This window comes from Aulonocara sp. 'chitande type north' Nkhata Bay, linkage group LG5 (assembly GCF_057382095.1).
Source record: "Aulonocara sp. 'chitande type north' Nkhata Bay isolate Kocher_YH1m ecotype deep benthic linkage group LG5, A_spYH_male_GT1.1, whole genome shotgun sequence".
Taxonomy (NCBI): domain Eukaryota; kingdom Metazoa; phylum Chordata; class Actinopteri; order Cichliformes; family Cichlidae; genus Aulonocara; species Aulonocara sp. 'chitande type north' Nkhata Bay.
In genome coordinates this window covers 40,393,271-40,415,414 of record NC_141348.1, presented here as the reverse complement: position 1 = coordinate 40,415,414, position 22,144 = coordinate 40,393,271, and the positions used below count along the sequence as shown (strand labels likewise).

Sequence of the window (22,144 nt, the reverse complement as noted above, 5' to 3'; positions counted from 1 at the left end):
TCTCTCATTTTTTTGGAGGGGGGGGGGGGCAGGGAGTGGGAGGCTAAAAGTTAAAAAGTTTCTTTTTTTGTAGTATGATTATTGTTAAAACAGTGCAGCGTGACTGCTGTTAAAAACTGAGCACGTCTGAGCTACAGTACCACACTACCACCATCGGATATGTTCAGTTCAGCTTTATTTTATTCTCAGTCTACACGTAGCTCAATTACTACTCTGTCATCAAACTTCCATCCGTTCTCAGAGATGTTTCTTTTTATCCACATCTTATATTTCTAAGCATCATATTCATAACAGATGCAAATTATAATTCCTGTCTTCCGGCAGGCATCTTTGATGTCATTTCAACGCACTGTAAATGCCCCAGACTCCACATCTTGCTCCTTTTACTAGAAGCAGCAACATCTAACACTGCACCACAGACTGGTTTATAAAATAAGGCATAATAATGCTACAAATATGACCTGAAAAATAACACAAGCTGTGAATAAGGACGAAAAGATGCAGTTACATAAGTTGACCTGCACAAAAGAATTCATCACATTTTTGTGATTTTTTTTTAATCTGAAAAAGTTGTAATAATGTTATTACTCGAATTCATGTGTAACCTTTTTTACTTTTTTTTTTTAAATCAATTAAACGTCTGAGTTCATATTCATAAATATTCAGATGCATGACAAAAGCACAACACTGCAATGTGTGATGTTATCATATGTGCTGAGAACATTTCACTCAAAAACATCATAAACTATCAGTATATTGTGACATCCCTTGAGGGGATTTTTCCACATCAGTTTTTGATTTGTGTTTTTTTGATTATTATCTATCACTAAAAAAACATCACAGTAACTGGATAATTCTGAGGAGGCATAGTTGAAGGGAAGGATCCAGTCAGCCTTAAGTCAGTAATGTCCAAAATCAGTTTGTTATATCCTATGTTTTGTCAGTGACATTTAATTACTCCATCAGTCACAAAAACTTTCAAATTTAATCAAAGAATAACTCTTTATGTGAAGAAAGCACCTTAAAGTAATCATTGAATCACACAAGCACAAACGCTTGTGAATCTGCCTTTTTATATGCACAGCTGTATGAAATAACACCATACATGCATCAGGCAGGTGTATTTCTTAGGTTGCCTATATTAAAAAATAAATATTATTAAATCACATCAACTGAGTACAAAACTCTTCTCCAGTATTTAAACTGCTTTTGTCATTATTGTACAGATGTATCAGCTGAGAACACACACATCATCTTCCATTTAGTTGTGCTGTGTGTTCAGGTGTGTCTTGACTTCCTAAAGAATTTGTGCTAAGATACTGTCACCATCCATCACTGTGTTTGGTTCGGCTGATTCAGAGTTATGAGAGCGGCGATACGACTGTTTTGTTAAGTACTGCAACCTCTGAGCTATTTTCTCACCTCGCTTTGCAACGCAGCGAGGAGGAAAACAAAATGGCAGGGGTGCTGGGAGAATGCATGCTCTGATCACTTTGGACTTGTTACTGTTAAATGCATGCATTAGCACAGTAAAACGGGACAGTTCAAATACCGCCCTTCATTTTAAAGGCACAGCCTTCTTCAGATGAAGGTGTTCATACATCAGCTATGATGAAGCGAACCAAACTAATGTAACAGCTTATAATCTGTCGAGATTTTCCTAAACAGGACTCTGACACTCAGATTTCCTTTTGCTTGAACTGTTTCAAAGATGTCAGGGTCATCTGAGAAATGAAAGGCCTTACCCTTTCAGGGTTTTCCGGCATATTTCAGAATGCAGTGGTGGATGAACAGAAATGTCTACAAATTTCATCTTTGAAGTTCGAAACTACAAAAAGAGAACTTTTTTACTGCAAGATCCTTCGCTTTCCACAAGCACAGATTGATGGCATTTGCCTTTTTCAGAAATGGTGAAGGTGCATTTAGGATAAATAGGAACTTCAAAGTTAAAAAAAAAAAAAAAAGATCTGCATTCAGCTTTACATCTTATTGTCCTCAGTTAACATTTTGCAGCTTTTCCAAGTCTTCTTGAAGAAAAATGAGATAACTACTTTTAATCGCAAAGGCACTTGAAACAGAAAGTTAAGAAAAAACAATCAGTAGCTGGCATCAGAGCCTGTGGTTTGTAGTGCTGTGGGAGGGGAACTGTACATTTGACTCTCCTGTGTGACAGCAGATCAATGCAGCCTGGAGCGCAGATAGAAATGAATTGATTGTCAACAATAAAACTCCAATTAAACAAAGGAACATGCCTGGGAGAGAGCTCAGAGACAAGCAGCTCTCATCTTCACATCTGTCCTCGGGGGAAGAATGGGAGAGCGTGAGGCAGGAGAGGGAGTCGGGTGTGGGCTGAGGAGCCGGGGAGCATGGTTCATTTCCTCTGAATACTCTTGCTATCAGGAAGGTGTGGAAGTTATGGATGAATGTGAGAGTGAGCAAACTGCAGACAGAAGATCAGATAACCGATAGACAGAGAGTGCAAAAGAAAGAGGGAGCAGAGGGAGAAGTGCTGGCATTGATCTAAAGCTTCCCTAATGATGAAAAGAGATCTTAATTGTGGTGACATGTAATATAACAGGTTTAAGCAGTCAATTGTAGAGCTCATCTGACCTTATTTAATAGGGTAGTGTGAAGCCTCTCATCACATAGTCTTTCTTTCCCTCACTACAGCCTTCTCTACCTGCCTGTAGATGTGTCTCATCGCTTTGTCTGTCAGTTTTGTCTCAGCCGCATTGATAATCTCCTCATTGAACAAATTCCTACATTTCATTCTTGTATGGACTTTAAGGTAGGTTGGAGGCCTTCCATCTACGCAGCAACTAAGGGTTGCTTTTTGCTCATATGAACCTCCAAATGAAATTTAAAGATGATTAATGTTCCCTATTCCTAGAAAATGTACAAGATCTTCTTACTCTCTCCTCTCCTCATCTCACTTCTCCACTAATAACATTTTCTTCACTATCTCCCTTTATCTCCCGAGCGCTGTAATCTGATTGTTCTTTCTGTGATTGTGCTGTTATTGAGTTGTCTGGATCATACATATGTATAAGCTCACCACAATACTTATGCTGTGCTCTGCTGTGATTTCCTGCAGCATACAACCAAACAGGAGTCCCATCCCTAATTGGAGGAAACACTAATGCCATGTTGAAGCGTGTAAAAGCTTCCCTCTGAAAAAGAGGGGACTCACACCAACCCCTGAGTCAGGTTTATACGGAAATGTTCCTTTTGAGTCATGCTAAGTTTGCTGGAAAGCTGTAAAAGTCCCCAAGTCTGACTGTGTGTGTTAATGGAGTTGTTTTTTCTTGACAACAGTGGCTCAGATATAACGTGAGAATAAGAAATACAACCTCGGAGTTATGTAGCTACTTTGGTAGACGAGTGATGCATGTGTTTCTTTTAAAGTACAACGTAAAACTAGCTGTCATCCACAATTTTGTGTTCTCCCAGCTAGCTGCACCTAGATTCATTTTTAGCCAGCTGTGGGGCTGTGGGGATGGCAGTCAGTCTCTTTAGTAGATGGCCACACTTTTTCATGCATACAAGCTTATATTTGATCAGATACAGTGCTTAACAAATTTACGAGTCCACCTGTCATATGCTCCAGTGCTCCAATTTGAGTCGGCACCCTGGACTTCTCTGAGAAGTCAGAAATTAATCAAGCATAACATTCAACCACTAAAACAAATTTTTCTGTTCAGGAATCCAAGTGAATGACTGTAATTTGGGATCTTAATCAAACAATAACTATTTTTTTCTGGGGTTTTTTGTTTTTTCTGTAAAACTGTACATTTGAAAATTCAAAGCTAAACACACTAATTATATTCTAGTATTAAAAATATAATTTGGATTAAAGAACTCATGCATTGCGGTGGATTTACCATTACTGTTGTATTTCGGTAATTACGAATACTGTTAATTTAGGGATGCTGTAGCATAACCCTTACATTGGGTGGTGGTTGTCGTTGCAATTGTTGGCAATCTTTAACAAGGAATTGTTAAAGAATGATTAACAAAACTTATAGATATATAAATAGATAGATATAGATAGATACACACACACATATGTAACTGGCTTAGAGTCATTCAGTTCTTGATTTAAGGAGTTTTCATCTTCTCGGTTTCAAGAGATATCTTTTCTGTCTTTCACAGAGTTCTTCCCACAGATTTTCAATCATGTTTAAGTCAGTTGACGCTGACGACCACTTCAAAAGCTTCAGCTTGCATTTCTTGAGGTATTTTTGGTGAATTTTCTAGTCTGCTAGGGGTTATTGTCTTCTTGTGGGAGTTTCACTTTCTTTTCTGACATTGAAATCCATAATTTGCTGATACCTGGTCAACCCACAAAGTTCTAAAATTGCCAGGTGGCTAATAATGCCATTCTCTGGCCTCACTTATGAGTTACTTATGACCTGACAACTATTTTGTGAGTTCCCGACAAAAAAAAAAGTTAAAGAAGAAAAGCTGATTTTCAAGGTCTGTCCACTGAAACATTTGCAAAAACGTCTTTTCAATGAAAAAATCACAAACTATATAATTTACCCAGGGTTGGCTACCACTTACAACTCTAAGTTCCATTCAAATCGAAATCATAAGCTGAAAGAGTGACTACTTTTTAGTTGTGTGTGCGCACCTGTGTGCTTTTAGCTTCAGCACCTCTTCATCACTTCAGCAGTGCCCCTCTGGCTATTGCTCTAAAAGTTACTTCTGACTCATTGTAACTTAACTGAATAGGCACTGAGGAGGAAGAAAAGCATGAAGGTTTATTTCTCAAATCTTTCACTGAGTGCGGCAGCCTGATATGACCTTATAGCAAACATCTGCTGTTTCAAAAAGTCTATAGCTTATGGATTTCATGTCAAGAGAAAATATATGATATTTATTCTAACATATCCTCACCCTTTAAATTGATTTACTGTCAAGCACAAAAAATTTCATATTCATGCTAATAAAAAGTCCATCTATTTATTGGTTTGTGTTGGCATTTTATTATTTTCATGCCACAGAAGAAGAGGGCCTTTCTCTGTACTCATCTTTTTCACTCGATCGACACTTGTTAAAGTTGCTGACTATGTACAGTTGCTTTTCCCCCTTCAGAAGGACTTATGTCAGCCTCAGACCCCCCCCCCCCCCCCCCCCCCCCCCCCAGAATAAAATCACTTTAAAACTTCGTACAGCTGACCCTGAAGGTTAGGTTGAGGTTCATGGTGAGATGTTGCCGCTGAAGTTTCTGGATTATGATGATTGTGCTTGTTTAAACTCTGGGCCACAAGCTTGAGTAATGATTAGGACTGCACCAGCAGAGTGTTAGCCTGACAGATGGCAACACATGGAGTTAGCTGACAGCACTGCTGACAGCGCATTCACAGGAAGTCCCCATATTGCATGCACTGTACACAGGCTTTGTTGCTGTACATATTCTGATGTTTTTCTGCCATCAACTGTAGCTTGTTTCTACCTGTCAATGCCAAAGTCAGCTCACATCATCTATTCACAGACTTAAAATTGCAAGACCTCTGCACATGCCTGCTGTCAGTGCACCAGAGGGAATTGGGGTCTGTTGAAAATCTGCAGTTAGACATTATCCCAGTCACTGGTCATTCATCTAAAGCTTTCTTCTTTTATAAGTTCATCCTGGAGCAGTCGATACACTACCGTTTATTTGCTCTTCAATCAATCTACTTAAAAATCAGCTCTGCGGGCATGTTAATTAAATTCATTTCAGTTTAATTCAATTATATATATATCACCAAATCACAACAGCCTCAAGCATGGAATATATCAGAATCTATATAAGTGCTATTGTTTTGCATCTGCAGCAATATGTAGTTGTTTTTAGGTCGGAGGTTGATGAAAGATGAGGCAGGCATAAAGCTGCTGGTCCCACTGCATTGGATACGAATGAAGGAAGACAGAAAATGTCCCAACCTAACTAGACACAAAGATGTGATCCTGTACCTCTGTTTTTTGGGTTGGTGTTGTTTATCAACTGGGAGAATAGTTTTTTAAACTCCATCCAAATGCAGCCTCAGGGGAAGTGCATGTAACCCCTCTGAATAGTTGTAATACTTGGCACTGTCACTTCATGACAGCTTCAAGCTCAAAGTCTGTGTGTGTGTGTGTGTGTGTGTGTGTGTGTGTGTGTGTGTGTGTGTGTGTGTGTGTGTGTACATATGTGCATATGGATAGGAGCATGGCAGTGATGTGATTGATGAGACATATAAGAGAGCAGAGCAAGATTTCTAGTCAATCAGTCCTGTGAATAACCACCTAGGCTGTGGATTAAAGGCAGAAAGCTGTCTGCACAAACAAAGGCTCACATCCATTACCTTACATGTAGAGTTGTTTTGCTCTCTGTGGCAACACTGACAACAAAATTAAAGTGTGTTAACAAAAATAGATCTATTTTTTCTCTTGAATTCAGGACATGAAACGTAGCAACATCTAACAACTAGGATGCTCGTAGAAAAAGAAAACTTGTGGGAGGTAAACATGAATGCTACCAAAGAGTGACCTTTGAAATATTTATAATTTTAACAACGAGTGCAAATTGAAATTGGACACATTTGAATTATATCACATTATGTGTATTTACTTTTCATTTGACAGAACAAAGAATAAACTGTAGCACCTCTGATCTCTGTCTTTACCTCTTTAAAAATGAAGATACAAAGTCAGCCGAGGACTAGTTGCAAGCCGTTGGTTCCATACTTAGAGTTCTATATTGTAGCATTTAGCCAGCACAGGGAACAGGAGTGATGTGGCAGCCACTATTTAATATTAAATACCTCTGAGAAATGCACCAAATCCAATAACTGCTCCAAGACTGTAAATACTTATCCTTCCCAGACTGAATCCCCTCCAAATCACTTTCAATTTGACATTTTTTAGTGGGGTCCTGACACTTGATCAGTTTCTCAGTCAATCAGCTGTTTGGCACTCATCTAATATGAATGGAGTCCTATTTTACAGGATGCTGTTCTTGACAAAGAATAGCTAAAAGGTTTTTGGTTTTTAGGCAAACATGCAGTAAAACTAAATCTAACTTAAAACTCAAAACATTCTCGGTATATGCGGAGCTTGGCATTATAGTTTGAGACATGAAAATATAGATATGAGTGAGTAGCATTTGTAAGAATGAATTACAATTCCTAAAAACTTGGAACTATGGTAGTAGGAGCTGGGTTAAATGGATGGATGGATGGATGCTGTTGTGTTTTTGAAAGGTCTGTCTGGTAGAAAAAGACATGAAAAGGCAAAGTGCAGCATTGTCAGTTACACTGTCAGTAAAATTTGATTGTTCTTTGTCTCTTCTGCAGGTCCAAGGGTTGGAGAGGCAAGTGGACTTCTCAGATCTGGGCCCAGTGGGGGCGGTGATGAAGACTCTTCCATACGGCATGGGCGGAGGCACCGTTGGAGGAGTAGTTAAGCCGCCGTACCAAACCATCTTCTCCACACCGATCGATCAGATACCGGTGAAATCCAAGCCACCCCCGTACAGTTCCTATAGCCCTTATGAGCTGGCCCGGAACCAGTCCCTGCTAGTGGATCAGACAGGCTACCGCTCCAAGCGTAAACCTGCACTAAAGACAGCCATGAAGACCAAGAAAATCTTTGGCTGGGGGGACTTCTACTTCAATGTCAAGACCGTGAAGTTCAGCCTGTTGGTGACAGGGAAGATTGTGGACCACATCAATGGGACTTTTACTGTTTATTTTCGCCACAACTCCTCCAGCCTGGGGAATGTGTCGGTCAGTATCGTGCCACCAACCAAAGTGGTTGAGTTTGAGGTCCTTCAGCAGCATCATCTGCACCCCCACACCCAGCAGAACGTCCAGATCCAGGAGACACAGCAGTCCACCATCGATCCAAAAGAGGCAAAGACCTTAAACTGTCGGGTCGAGTACGAGAAAACCAACAGATCCAAGAAATCCAAACCCTGCCTGTATGATCCGTCTCAGACCTGCTTCACAGAGCACACCCAGTCCCACGCTGCTTGGCTTTGTGCTAAACCTTTCAAGGTGATCTGCATCTTCATCTCTTTCTTCAGCATTGATTATAAGCTGGTTCAGAAAGTGTGTCCAGACTACAACTTCCAAAGCGATCACCCTTACTTTGGATAAAGTAAACGAGACTAAATAGAGAATAAAAGAGACACTGATGAGTAAAATGATAATGATGGAAATGATAGTCATACTGATCCTGTTAAAAAAAGCAGGGGACAGTTTTTTTGCCTCTAAACAGCTGTGAATTGTGGATTTAAATCATGTATATTCAGACTTATGGATGATTAGGATGTGGCTGATTTCACTGACGTCTTTTCCAACTTTGTATTTGTTCTGTTTTTCTTTGTTTTCTTTTGTTTTCTGTAAATATTGTACTCAACCCCAGCAGACTTATTGTTTTTAGATATTTGTTTCTTAGTGTCATTTCTTTCTGAAGTTGGAGGCTTGGTTACAAACAGCTGGAATCAGTATTATGCCCTTCGAGTACAAAGTAAGCCTCTGAGGCAGCCGAACAGTGCCATCGCTGTATGGCAAACGTAATGTTATGGTAGACTGACTGTTAATCATCCTCTCAGCTCTACATTTAAACCCTGGATATAAGAGAGTTATATGTATGAGAAATGCCATGCTGGATATGCATACAATATACTGTATGAAAAAGCACATTAAAATCTCTTAAACTGTCTGCCTTTTACTGAGTGAATGTTTTGGTTCAGAGCTTGAAGCAAATTTGCAAGGCGCAAGCTGTGCAGCGTTTTCATGTTATCTAACTCAGCAAGGACACTATTATGAATTAAGCTACATTTTACTCTGATTAGGAATTCATGTTCCAGCTTTCAGCTAAGATATGTAATTTTAATTTTCTCAAATATATCGAAGGAAAGTTTGTTATGGATTGAATTTTAACATGAAAACCAACCGTGAAACATTCTTTAGATGATAAAGTTTGACTTTTTGAAGGAGTTGATATGTACAGTAATAGAATCCAGCAGCCTTATCTGATGTGATTTTTAATTACATATATCCTGGAAATGGAAAAGAATAACTATTGTACTGAAGGTAACATGACTGACAGATTTATGTTTGTTTGATCATGCAACCAAATAAAGTATTGCACACCCGAGTAAACATTTTTTAGTTGTGCCGAAACCAAAGGGTATATTGTATTATTTTATATGTATATTATGCTGCCAATGCTATGATCTTAACTACCTAATAATACTTACTTGATCAAGGTGTTTTATGCTCAAAATATGAACTTAAAAGAAAATAAAGTAGGACTGGCTCGCCACCAAAAGAGTAATTATTAAAACTGATCGGGGGTTATAACCGAAAGCAAGGATCGCCCCACCTGCCTCTCTCTTAAGCAAACCAACCAAATGCAGTTTGAACAACTATTTAAGGCTGATTCTTCGTTCTTCGCAAACTCTCAGCTCAAAGTCATTTGGGTCCACACACCTTTGATCCGGAAATATTGGTGCACAGAATTTCATTAGAAAACACATATTCAGTGTTAATTAAATCTTCACCTTCTCTGCCTCAGTATCTTATGGTCATGATGATTTAAACTGAAATGGAGCCTTACACAAGTTGCTATGGACAAATGCAGAAGTTGGTGAACTTCCCTTCTTTTTAGACAGAAGCTTAGTGAAGAGTTGTTAAAAAAGTGCTCGGGATTACTCACAACTATATGTAAGTGTACGTTTGAGTGCATGTTTGTGACTGGATGTAGATGCATGTGAAAGCTACAGTAAGGTCCATAAGTATTCTGTTAATGAGGCTTTTCTGTGTAATTTTCTCTGTGTATACCATCACTGTGGATTATAAAGCAAACAATCGATACGTCTTTGAAATGCTGACTTTCCACTTTTATTTAAACAGCTTAGGAAAAGAATTGCTTTAACTATTAATGAAAGATTTTTTTGCATACTAGTCTCCCATTTTCAGCAGTAACTGGACAAAATTCCCCTCACATAATTTTAAATATAATGATTGCTGTCAATGACAGTGTGAAACCTAGAACCCAACAATACATGCTGTGTTCCCATGCTCTGTTGGCTTGAAATCGGGTGACTAACTTAAAGATTATCGCATTGCTGGCAGACTCTGGACAGAGTCTTTTAGATGTTTTATGGCAAAGTTTTCTGTGCTCTTCTCGGTCTTTTAGTGTTTCAAATGTAGCCAATTTCTTTTTAAAATGAACTATATTGTAGATTTAGACACTTCTGAAGGTTTTTCTATCTCTCTGATATTTATTTTGTTTTTTCAAACCAACCACTTATTCAAAATCTCTTTTAACCTTGTATTGAAAGTTCCTGTTAACAGCCAGACGCAAGTTCAACACTTGGAATCACCTCTGGATTTTTTTTTTCATTTTTTAATTTGGAGTTGATTTTAATTTTGTCATGAAATAATGAAGGAATTGGTCTCACCTGGCCATGAAGCTGCTTATCAGTCAACTGTCCGATTCCTTTCAAGCCTCAGAGGCCTGTTTATAAAAACAGATGTAATTTTTAAACTGTCAGTGAAGTACTTTTGTTAAACCTTATTAATTAAAGCTGAAAGTCTGCATTTTACTGCCCTATTTGAAATAAAATCCACAGTGGTGTTGCATACAACAGCAATAAAATGTAGAAAAAAGTGTCATTGCCCCAAAACTTATAAACCTAACTGTATGTTGAAAATGTTTTTGTGTGTCTATGTTTGTCCAGGAATGTCATAGGAATTGAGTTTTAGTAAAATAAATAATAAATTATGAATGAATATAAATAATATAAATAAGTCGCACAATCATCAATGCATAATACAGGGCCCAGGAACAGGAACATAAAAATAACTCCAACCAACAGAACCAAAAGCTGACCAATCAAACAAGACACAAGGAGGAACAACCACTAACAAATTATACAACAACAAACAATTACTTCAACTTAACAGTTATCAGACACAAAACTAACCGAATACTGAACTCAGAGAAACTGAAAGAAAACTTATTTAACCCTTAGATAATTCTGGGAACATTTCGTGCCACTCAGGGTTTTTTTTTTTTTTAATTTTCATGCTATTTTGGCTGCCCAGGATGAATAAAGCTCACATTTGCCAGAGGATAACTGCTCCCTCAGTTCCTGAAATTAGCTTAAAATGGTTAAGCAACACAAAATTCTAAGCATCCAATATATACCTGCACACCATGCTACCAACTATGACGAAGAGCTGGCAGCTTTAAAATACATAATGATTTAAAGTAGAAGAAATTATTACTACACAGTATTTTTGCAGCAGTTTTCGGGAACCTGTCATTTTTTGTCGTTAGGATCAGGAGTGTCAGTTTGTTTTTGTTTTTTTAAAGAAAAAATAAATCAATGCTGTTACCAATTATTGACTGTGGAGCTATGTAAACATACTGGCCTTTAAACTATGGGTCTTTTAAAATGGAAAAAAAATTACCATAATTTTACTGCAGTTTTTGGAAGGTGGCATTTTTTTCCTTAGGGTAAAAAGAGTCCAGATTCTAAGGGTCATTTAAGGGTCAAGCTAAATTACATATTCATTTGATGATTTCTAATTATAGACAGTCATCAGAAAATCTAGGGGTAACCCAGGAGTGTGCTAAATTTGTGAAATCCTGCTTCCTAGTTCAGACCAACCTGCCTGCCTTGGTTTACCCTTGTCTCTGTGTCCTGAATCCAAACTGTAAGCAGGTTCCACAGAAGCTACCTCCCATTCAACCTTTAAATATCCTAGGAGACACCAGTAAACCAGCAGTTTGAGAGTGAAGAGCTCTATTGAGTTACTATGAGGCCTGATTATTCAAGACCTTGTACGTGAGGAAAGGGAGTTTAGATTCGATTCTGGATTTAACAGGGAGCCAATGAAGAGAGCTAGAGAAAAAAATATTGGCAAAATATGCTCGTTCTTTACGTAGCATTTTGGATCAACTGAAGGCTTTTAAAGGAATCTTAGGACCGCCTGATAATAATGAATTACAGTAGTCTAGGATAGAAGTGATAAATGCATGAACTAGTTTTTCAGCATCACTCTGAGAAAGGATGATTCAAACTTTAGAGATGTTGCGCGAATGGAAGAAAGCAGTCCTATATTTGTTTAATATGTGCATTGAAGGACATATCCTGGTCAAAAATGACTGCAAGGTTCCTCACGGTGTTACTGGAGGCCAAGGTAATGCCATCCAGAGTACACATGTGATTAGATGCCGTATTTCTACAATTTTCAAGGCCGAGTACAATATTTGAATTTACAAGCAGGAAATTAGAGGTCATCCAGGTCTTTATGTCTTTAAGATATTTCTGCAGTTTAACTGATTGGTGTGTGTTCACCAATGGCTTCGTAGATATAAAAGCAGGGTATTATCTGCATAGCAATGAAAATGTATGCTATGCCTTCAAATGATACTGCCTAAGGGAAACATGTATAATCAGAATTGGTCCTTGCATGGAACCCTGTGGAACCCCATAATTAACCTTAGTGTGTGAAGAAGTCTCTCCATTTACATGAACAAACTCTATTGGATGGATATGATTCAAACCACTGCAGTGCAGTACCTGTAATACCCACAGCGTGCTCTAATCACTTTAATAGAATGTTATGGTCAACAGTATCGAACGCTGCACTGAGGTCTAGCAGGACAAGCACAGAGATGAGTCCACTGTCAGAGGCCATGAGAAGATAAATTGTAACTTTCACTACAGCTGTTTCTGTGCTGTGATGAGCTCTGAAACCTCAGTGAAACTCAGTAAAAGCAGTCCTCTGCACATTATCAGTTAGCTGTTTTACGACTGCTGTTATAAGAATTTTTTAGATACAAGGAAGGTTGGAGATCGGCCTATAATCACTGAGGTTAAGATCAGAGACTGTAAATCACAAATTAAAAATTAAAGTTTAACCTTAAAAGGATTGGACTTGTACATGACAATGACCAATTTATTACATGAACTTAAACTTAACTAACTTGATATATATTACCTATGATTAACAATGAATTATTAATTAATCATGTTTCACAATTTTTAACCAATTGTTTGCCTGAAATCGTTTTATAGAATAAAATATAAGAGGCAAGAGAAAAACTGGAAAGATTATACCTGACACACTGAATTAAATTTACCCACATTTTATAGAGATAGTAGTGCCATGTAGTTCATGCCATACATGTATATTTCCAGGGAAATTCTCTTTTAAAAGTCATATATAAAATGTAGCAACCAGCCAGTATTGCTGGTTCAGCTGTGATGAGCACAGAGCACTGTGTCCCTTTCTTTTCTTTAGTTTTTAAGTTTTTTTTTTTCATATTATGTTTTGCATTTTACTATATTAAATTATATGCTTGTTGTGCTTGTTTATATTCATAGTAGGGCTGCATGATTTTGCATAAAATGAGAATCATAAATATTTCTTGCACTTATTAACTGCACATCAACTTCGTAACAGTTGAAACTGAACATAAAAAAATGTTGTACTGCTTATAATCCCATCCCCACCGTTGCTCGACACTGCGTGTTTAGAGCAGGTAGTGCAACATTTTTTAAATAGTTGCCGGACGGCACTGTGTAGCGTTTGTCTAGGGCAGACCTTCCCAAAGTGTGGGGCCCGCCCCCTAGGGGGGGGGGGGGGGGGGGGGCGCAGAGCCATTGCGGGGGGGGGGGGGGGGGGGGGGCGCAGTATGAAAAGGGGGAGAAAATTCCCCCTGTCTAAATCACGGACCAACAGTATCCCACAGTTGTTTATGTTTTTGAACCCATTTTGCACAGAGAGACACTTTTTGAAAATGTATAGGGGCGATCATGGCTCAAGAGTTGGGAGTTCACCTTGTAATCGGAAGGTTGCCGGTTTGAGCCCTGGTTTGGACAGTCTCGGTTGTTGTGTCCTTGGGCAAGACACTTCACCCGTTGGCGCCAGTGTCCGGCAGCCTCGCCTCTGTTAGTGCGCCCCAGGGCAGCTGTGGCTACAATGTAGCTTGCCATCACCAGTGTGTGAATGGGTGGATGACAGGTTGTGTAAAGCGCTTTGGGGTCCAGGGACTAGAAAAGCGCTATACAAATACAGGCCATTTACCATTTTTATTGATAGCAATGTTGAATATTGTTACACAGGAAAAAAAACAACTACAGGTAAAATAATCACAAGGTGACGCCTCTGGCTTTCTAAATAGAGGGACAGTAACTGCATGTGTGTATGTAAGCCTGTAAAAACTGAAGATAGTCAGATTAACAGAAACGGTATTCTGTCTCTATCTGCCATTCTGCAATTCATCTCATGTAAACAATAACGTGATGTGGAAAAAGGCACAAACCTTTGACGTTGCAACGAACTCTGTATTCCTCATCCACAGGTAAACGCAAAAAAGGAGTTTTAAAAAATCTCCGCTTTCGGTGATTCGAAACGCCGTTTACGTGGACGAAACAGCTGAGTTGTCAAAAATACTCATGTAGGTGTGGATGTAGCATAAAAGAATTATAAGTTTATTTTATTACTACCTGTAATTTATTGCAGATTACTTGTATTTGCTTAATTGTTTACTGAATGTTTGAGGTGTGAAATAAACCGAAATGGAGCAAAATAAGGGTGTGGTTGGAGGATGTGTTTGTGCGCGTGCACGCGCGGGAGGGGGGGGGGGCGCGAACATTTTTCTTGTAAAACAAAGGGGGCCCAGCAAAAAGTTTGGGAACCACTGGTCTAGGGTGTTGATCATTTTCCTAAATCCCTCGTTTTGAACAGTGTTATCTTCGGTCAGGTGATAAGTGATAACCTCCGTAATTTCTTTGCGCCTGCGGAAATTCGACAGGTATGGGGAAGCGCTGTATAAGGTTGTCAAAGGAGCTTGCAAAGAAAAGCGTCTGGACTTCTTTAAGTTGCTTGAAGACGTTTCACCTCTCATCCGAGAAGCTTCTCGGATGAAGACTGAGAACCTTCACAGACATACTGTATAAGGTTCCCGTTATTGATGTTTGGGTGGTTGCCGGGACGGATTTTCTCCTGTCACTTTCTTGGCCTTTACAGCTTCGTTATCTCTCACGTGCTCTCCGTTGTTTTTTCCCTGCCAGCTGACTTCTGTATCACGTGGTATAAGCCTCCGCCCTTGTCATTTGTTGAGTCATTTGTTGTTTGAAGAGTGGGCGCTTGTTTTCATGCAGCTTATGTCCCGGAAGAAAATCCGGTACATACGTCATCTTTTTTTTTCTTTTTTTTTTAATCGTTGTCATTTCGAAATGAGTATGGATTGAGATTGCAATTTTCTAACGATTAATTGTGCAGCCCTAATTCATAGGTTGTGTTCAATGTTTATTTCTGTTGTAATTTGACATTAATTAAGGGATCTTATCTTATTATCTTATCTTATCTTATCTTATCTTATCTTATCTGATTATTAAATAATTACTTCATGCTTTAGGAGCTGGACTGTAGTGCGACCACGCACTCTGGGCACTTCTGTATATGAGCACTGTAGGCACACAGCTAGTTTTTGTGTTTTCTTCACTGCAGTGTGCCTACATTTCCCATCGAACCCTTCGGTAGGACGAAAGTGACTACACTTTTTGTTTTTTTTTTTCAACCAGCCCTTCGTTTCTGTCAGGGGTGTGGGCGCTGCTGTGCTGCTTCTTCGTCAGGTCTACCTGGAAATATGCGGCTATTCGCTCTGAGACGACTCACACGGGTAACTGTAATATATTTCTGTGCTATTTTGCCCCTGAGGTAATGTTTCTTACTGCTGCTTAAGTAAACTGTAGTGTTTATATTTAATAAATAGAAATGCTCAGCAATAAACCGCTGGCTGTTTTCTGTCTGCCCTTTATGCACTGCATTCATGGAAACTTGAGGTTGCCAGAGGTTAAGTTTGGTGAATGCAGCTGGGTCCACGTGATGATGCCACAGCGACTGCCACAGCTTACAAGCATAAAAAGTGAATTCATTATTATTATTTTTTAAGTGTAAATTAATAATGGTTGCACAAGAACCTTCATTAAAGATAACATGATATTCAGTCCAAATACTTGGAACCGGGATGTGTTATCATGCTGCGTGTTATACTTGTATTTGTATGTTTTTGTGCTAGCTCGACAGATGATCACTTTGTAAAAAAAAAAAAAAAAAGACTGGATGAAATCATACTGAACTGTGTACTGTCTACCTTTGGATTAAAACATACTCTTATAAAGTAAGTATATAAAACAAGTGAGGTTTTAAAAATTAAAAAAGAAGGACAACAACTCATTAGGAAGTCAAACTTTGTTGCAAACCAGATTTGGCTTTGTTTTTATTTATTCTGGAGTATTAGATTCATATCAGCATGCTTTAAAAATGAAAAAACAAAAAAACCCAACCAAAACAGTGTATTTAAAGTTTGTGTGGCAAGTCGGAACGGTTGGGACCTAACAATTATATCTACGCATGAAAAACGATCTCTCATATAAGTTAAGCTCTAATGACCTAGCTTTGTAAAGTTTTGTTTGCATGGGAAAAAGTGCTGGAAAAAGTGGAGAAGAAGTGGCATGGTTAGGTTGGAGTCAGGTACAGTTTAATGCAAATGCAGTTAATGTAAGTACAGTCTTAGATTATTTAGTCTGATAATAAATAACTGTAAATATTTTAGATGTTTATTGATTGCCATTCCTGCTGACAAAGGGTTTATAGAATAGAATAGAATTCAACTTTATTGTCATTGCACATGCACAGGTACAGAGCAACGAAATGCAGTTTGCATCCATCCAGAAGTGCTTTAGTGATATAGATATATTACAATATATATTAGCAATAATATAGATATGTGAGTATATTACAGAAAATGGGTCTATTATGGTATGTTATAATGTACACGGTATGAAGTATGTTGTGAATATTCTATAACTATAAGTATGTACAGGCTGTAGTGAGTACAAGCTATGTACAGGATATGAACAGGATATAAATATGAAATTAAAAAAAACTATACAGAAATCTGAGATATACAGTTATACAGAAATGGGAACTATGCAAGTTATAAACAGTTGTAGGATTAAAAAGTTATCGTATGTACAGAATGATTATTTACACAGAGTATGAAGTCAAGTAAAGCCCTGATTCTGAAATATTAGGATGCCAAAAAATACCAAAGAGTGCCTCATTGTGTGATAGGAGTTACATGACATGTGAGAACTTGCCTGTGGATTGCTTAACAACATTCGTCACCAATTAATTTACAAGGAAACAAAGCTACAGCTGCTGTTCGCTGTAAATGTTAGTTACATTTAGAAAACTCATGATCTGAAGTACAGTTGGATTATTGAAGAATGTGTTTAACAATTTCAAATGGCTCTTAAATACATGCAGTAATTTTGCAGGCAAATATCTTCCATTAGATTGTGCTTAAATCCTAATATTTAGTTACTTTTGGATTAGTCGATTATTCTGATTTCTTCTCTCCTGCCTCCTAGGCACCAGGACCACTCCTATTACTTCCTATCACGTCTCCCCCAGACATAAAAGAGGATGTTACCCGGATTTGCACATTGGCATCAAACCTTGTTTCTGGGTATAATAAGGACAGGCACACTCCAGATTGAGCTTTTTAAAAAAAACACAACATTTTCCCAAATTTAAATGATCACATCTTTGAAAGAGCAACCTGTGAGTGACAGATATGGAATTTGAATTTTATAATTAACATTATTTTCAGATTTGATTTTCATCAGTTCAGTTTTTTGCAAAGTGAGACGTGAGGTGTAGAGACAATAATAAGATTGTTTGTGAAAACATTGGAGAGTGCTGCTGTTCGCACAGACTGTAGAGTGAATCATGTACATCAAACTTTTTTTTATAACCAATGGTTTTTGTGAGAGCTAGAGGTCATGTTGAACTAAACGTAGCTCAAACATCTAAACTTTTTGGGTTTGCTTTGCTGAACACTTGAAAATCTTTAGTTGTCAGTAAGAGATGTGGCCTCCTACAGATTTACTGATATGGCCGAAGGCCTTTAACAACTTGACCAGTAGGAAGGTCATCCTATCAGTGATGTAACCAAGAAACTGACATCAATTTACCAAAAGAAACTTTAAGAAAAAACATTCTTTGTAAACTCTAGAGACATTTGTGTGGGAAAATCCCATTGGATCAGCAGTTTCTGAAACACTCAGACGAGCCCATCTGGCACCAACAACCAAGCCAAGCTCAAAGTCATTTAAATCACCTTTCTGCCTCGTTCTGGTGCTCAGTTTGAACTTCAGCATGTTGTGTTGATTGTAAATGGTAAATGGCCTGTATTTGTATAGCGCTTTACTTAGTCCCTAAGGACCCCAAAGCGCTTTACACTACATTCAGTCTTTCACCCATTCACACACACATTCACACACTGGTGATGGCAGCTACATTGTAGCCACAGCTGCCCTGGGCGCACTGACTCCCATTCACTAAACATATATGTTTAGTCAGGTCTACTACAATTGCAATACAACCTTTTTTTAATTTATTTGTATTTATTTTGAATTAACTGAAGAAAACATTTTAAAGTTGACATTCTCTCCTTGTAATTTCGGTAGAATCACAACTAGTGCATAGCTTTTCATTTTGACAGATTTACATTAATCGGATTATGTTGTTGGACAGGATTAGCTGCATTGATAAGGTCCAAAGTAGCTTTTAGCTGTCCAAAAAATGATTTAAAAGATTTAAAAGCTAGGATGACTTGAACAAAAACATATTTCACACTGTAGACCTGATAGAGTTTATGAGCGGGGTTTCATGGACGAAAGGCTTTGAGCCAGCCTTGAACCCAAAAGTGTTAGCATCCACAGCATGTGTCTGAAGCACTAGGAAACCATCTTTAAGAAGTGCAGTGCAAAGATTACAGTATAAATGTGCCGTTCCACTGCCTACGCCTCCTGAAGATTGCCTTTGTTGCCAGTATCGCTTAAGTCTCTGATTGTCACCCTGACAATCCTTTGATCCGAATGGAGTGTAGTCGTCTTGACTGTGCCTCTGTCCCTTTACGCCTCCTCACCCCGTCCAGATTTTAGTCTAGATTTCCAGTCTAGTGTCATCCAGAGTGTATCACAGGGCAATTTGTAATGGGCAGCCCTGCTATTAGTCAGTGACAGAGGAAGAGGCAACGCTGTGTCAAACTGACGGATGCTGCTGCGCTGTTGACACTTCTTCTCTGCAACCTTAAATATCTGTTGTGTTCTTCTGTGGGCTCACCCAGGACTGCAGCTATCGATTAGTTTAGTGATCGAGGATCGATTATTCTCTGAGTTAATTACATGATCGAATAAGAAACACTTCTGTTTTGTTGATGAGCTATAGTAAATATTAAGAAAAGGAAAAAAAAGACAGCTCTTTTGGGAATGAACTGCTCATTGGTTTCCATTTTATTTTGATAATTCAACTGCATACAGCATGTGGCCTAAAAAAGCTAAACACTGTCACTGAAGTTATATATTTTAAATAAAATATTTCCTAAATGCATAAATGACTAAATTATCATAAGTACAGTAATGTCCTAAAATGTCCTAAAATGAGGCTTACATACAACCTGAACTAAGAGGTCAAATAAAATAACCTTATCCTGTCTTTTTGGAAGACTTCCTTACATTAGTCAAAGGCAAAACAAAGAGTTCTGACAGTGCTTTATTTCCTAGATATGTACATAGATTTTTTTTATTTATTTAAAAAAAATACATTTCTCTGCTTGTGTGTGTTTTTGTTTCACCTTCTTGTTGTGATGCTCCAGGCGCCTTCCCAACCTCCACAAGTCTGTTGGCCGCAATTTTATGTGTAAAACTTCTCTTAATTTCTCCTTTAATTCTCTGCTAGCTGCTGTCTTTTCCACAGCTGCTGATTCTTACTGATTTTGTGTCCATTACTATAATTTTGCTTCGGCCGCCGTGCTTGTGGGGGCAGTTGGTCCAGCCCCATAGCCACCTGTATCAACACACTGAGAGATTTATTTAATATCATTTTCATCACAGTTAAATAGACTAGCAGGCAAGACGCCCACCTTTGCACTGCAGACTACATGCCAGTCTCCCAACACACTCCTCTCTGAGTTTCCGCTTTAAACTCCAACATCATTCACACCCTAGTCATTCAACACCTTATTTGTAGTATCATAATCAGCAAAATCAGCGTTTTACTTACAGGCATGTATCATTGTTTGCAAATCAAAATTATAAAACTCAAAAAACAGGAAGCAAAGTCCTCTGTGCGCGTCACAGCTCATTTGCATGTTCACACACCGTCTAAAAATAGCTCGCAGCGCTGCAGTGCGCTGTCGTCACACACAGGGTCACACAAAGCTCAGACGAAACTCTTCTATTTTATATTACAAAGACGTCTTATATTTACAATCACTGACAGGCCTGACAGATTCAGCACCTAACAAATTTCGACAAATTTAAAATAACGGGTCTCACCGAAGAAAGTCCAACTTTTTTGTAGTCAATCAAACAGTATCTGTTACTTCTGGGAACAGTTTCTGACCTAACTTCTAAATCCCTAACTCAATTTAACTTTGTCCAAACAAGCACATCACACCATTTAAACGGTGAGGAGATTCTAACTCCTAGCTTATTTCGGGATGCCCTGTACCCCACAGTTAAAGCCAAACTGAACTACCCCTGTTCGCCGACAGGTCAAGACCGCGCGTCCACGGCCAGGAGGGGGCGTAACCCCCGGGCTATGTGCTTCTTAGCAGACTTCTGGGCTGCCGTCCTATAATAATTTTAACCTAACCGATTTTGAAAAATTTTACCATAACGGGTCTCACCGAAGAAAGATAACTTTTTTACGACCAATTAAACAGTCTCTGTTACTTCTGGGAACAGTTTCTGTCCTAATTTCCCTACCAAACTACCTGAGCCTTCAGCTCAATATCCAGGGACTCAAACCCAACATTCTCTGTTACTTCTGGGAACAGTTTCATATTTCTTCAACTTCATTAAATAGTCTTAAGCAACTTTAACTGCATAACACACGGTGATTCTCATCAAAATCAAAACAGACACTCTACCAGTAATTTCAGTGAGTAGACTTTAATTTAGTCATATCCAATTTGGCACATTTTGGAAATAATTCAACAGGTAGTGCCTTACCTTTAGATAAGCCGGCTTTTGTCCACTCAAATCAGACCACTGGCTCGTGCCTGTCCGTTCGACAACCTCGGACCGTCCAAACTTTTAAATTCCACCCCAATACCACAGGACGAGCCCCCAAGCTGTTAAGGTTCAAAATATTGGGGATGGAGACAAGAGAAAAAACCACAATAACAACACTGGTCCGGCCGGGTTGAGTCAAACGATGATTTAATGATCACACACGTGGGAGATGGACACTGATGCAGACAGCCTCAAAATCTCAAAATGGTGGAGCATTGCTCAAACTTTTATAACCTCTGGTGCCTCCACCTTATCATAAAAAGCCTAAACATTCACATGCTCTCTCTCACACAGCGCCTAAGCTACGACCTTGGCTCCCTGTTTATCTGCTCCTGCTGAAATGGGGCAGAAAACTCCAGCACACTCTGTTCTCTTCTACTCAGACAAATTAGACAATAACCTTCTGCGAACAGTATTTCTTATAACTCAGCAATATAATGCATCATAAAACAATATCATTCATTCACAACAAGTCAGCAATTTAATGTAATGCAAATCAGTTTAACTAATGCAATAGTTATCAGCTTCTTCTAATTCAGGAGAATAATGCAAACTAAAACTACATAATAATTCACAATCTTTAATTAGGGGTATAACATGGCATAAAATAATATCATAATTTTACAACGCCCAGTCCTGGGTATCTTCAGGAGCAGCTGATCAGCTGACCTGAGAGAGCGGGTGGGTGTATAAGGCTGTAGCAGCTCATGGAGATAAGATGGAGCTAGGCCATGGAGAGCTTTAAAAGTAAATAAAAGAATTTAAAAATGAATCCTAAAAGAAATGGGCAGCCAGTGAAGTGAAGCTAAAACAGGGGAAATGTGCTCAAACTTTCGAGTGCCAGTTAAAAGACGAGCTGCGGCATTTTGCACCCTCTGTAGATGACTAATATATGATGCACTGACCCCAATATAAAGTGCATTACAGTAATCCAGCCGAGTGCTAAAAAAGGTGTGGATCACTGTCTCAAAGTGCTGCCGTGAAAGAATTGGCTTT

General features: G+C 38.6%; 2 protein-coding genes across 2 annotated transcripts in view; both read left to right on the top strand.

The window, feature by feature from the left end:
• Positions 1–9,123, top strand: part of LOC147331306 (neurexophilin-2-like) — a 46,239-nt gene extending 37,116 nt beyond the window's left edge. Inside the window, exon 2 of the mRNA XM_086294312.1 lies at positions 7,320–9,123. Within this exon, the coding sequence (XP_086150438.1) occupies positions 7,320–8,123 (804 nt within the window). The 3' untranslated portion in view covers positions 8,124–9,123. The remainder of the gene's footprint in view (positions 1–7,319) is intronic.
• Positions 9,124–15,588: 6,465 nt separating this feature from the next.
• LOC147331305 (serine hydroxymethyltransferase, mitochondrial-like) overlaps positions 15,589–22,144 on the top strand; it is a 30,774-nt gene continuing 24,218 nt past the window's right edge. Inside the window, exon 1 of the mRNA XM_086293545.1 lies at positions 15,589–15,678. Within this exon, the coding sequence (XP_086149671.1) occupies positions 15,646–15,678 (33 nt within the window). The 5' untranslated portion in view covers positions 15,589–15,645. The remainder of the gene's footprint in view (positions 15,679–22,144) is intronic.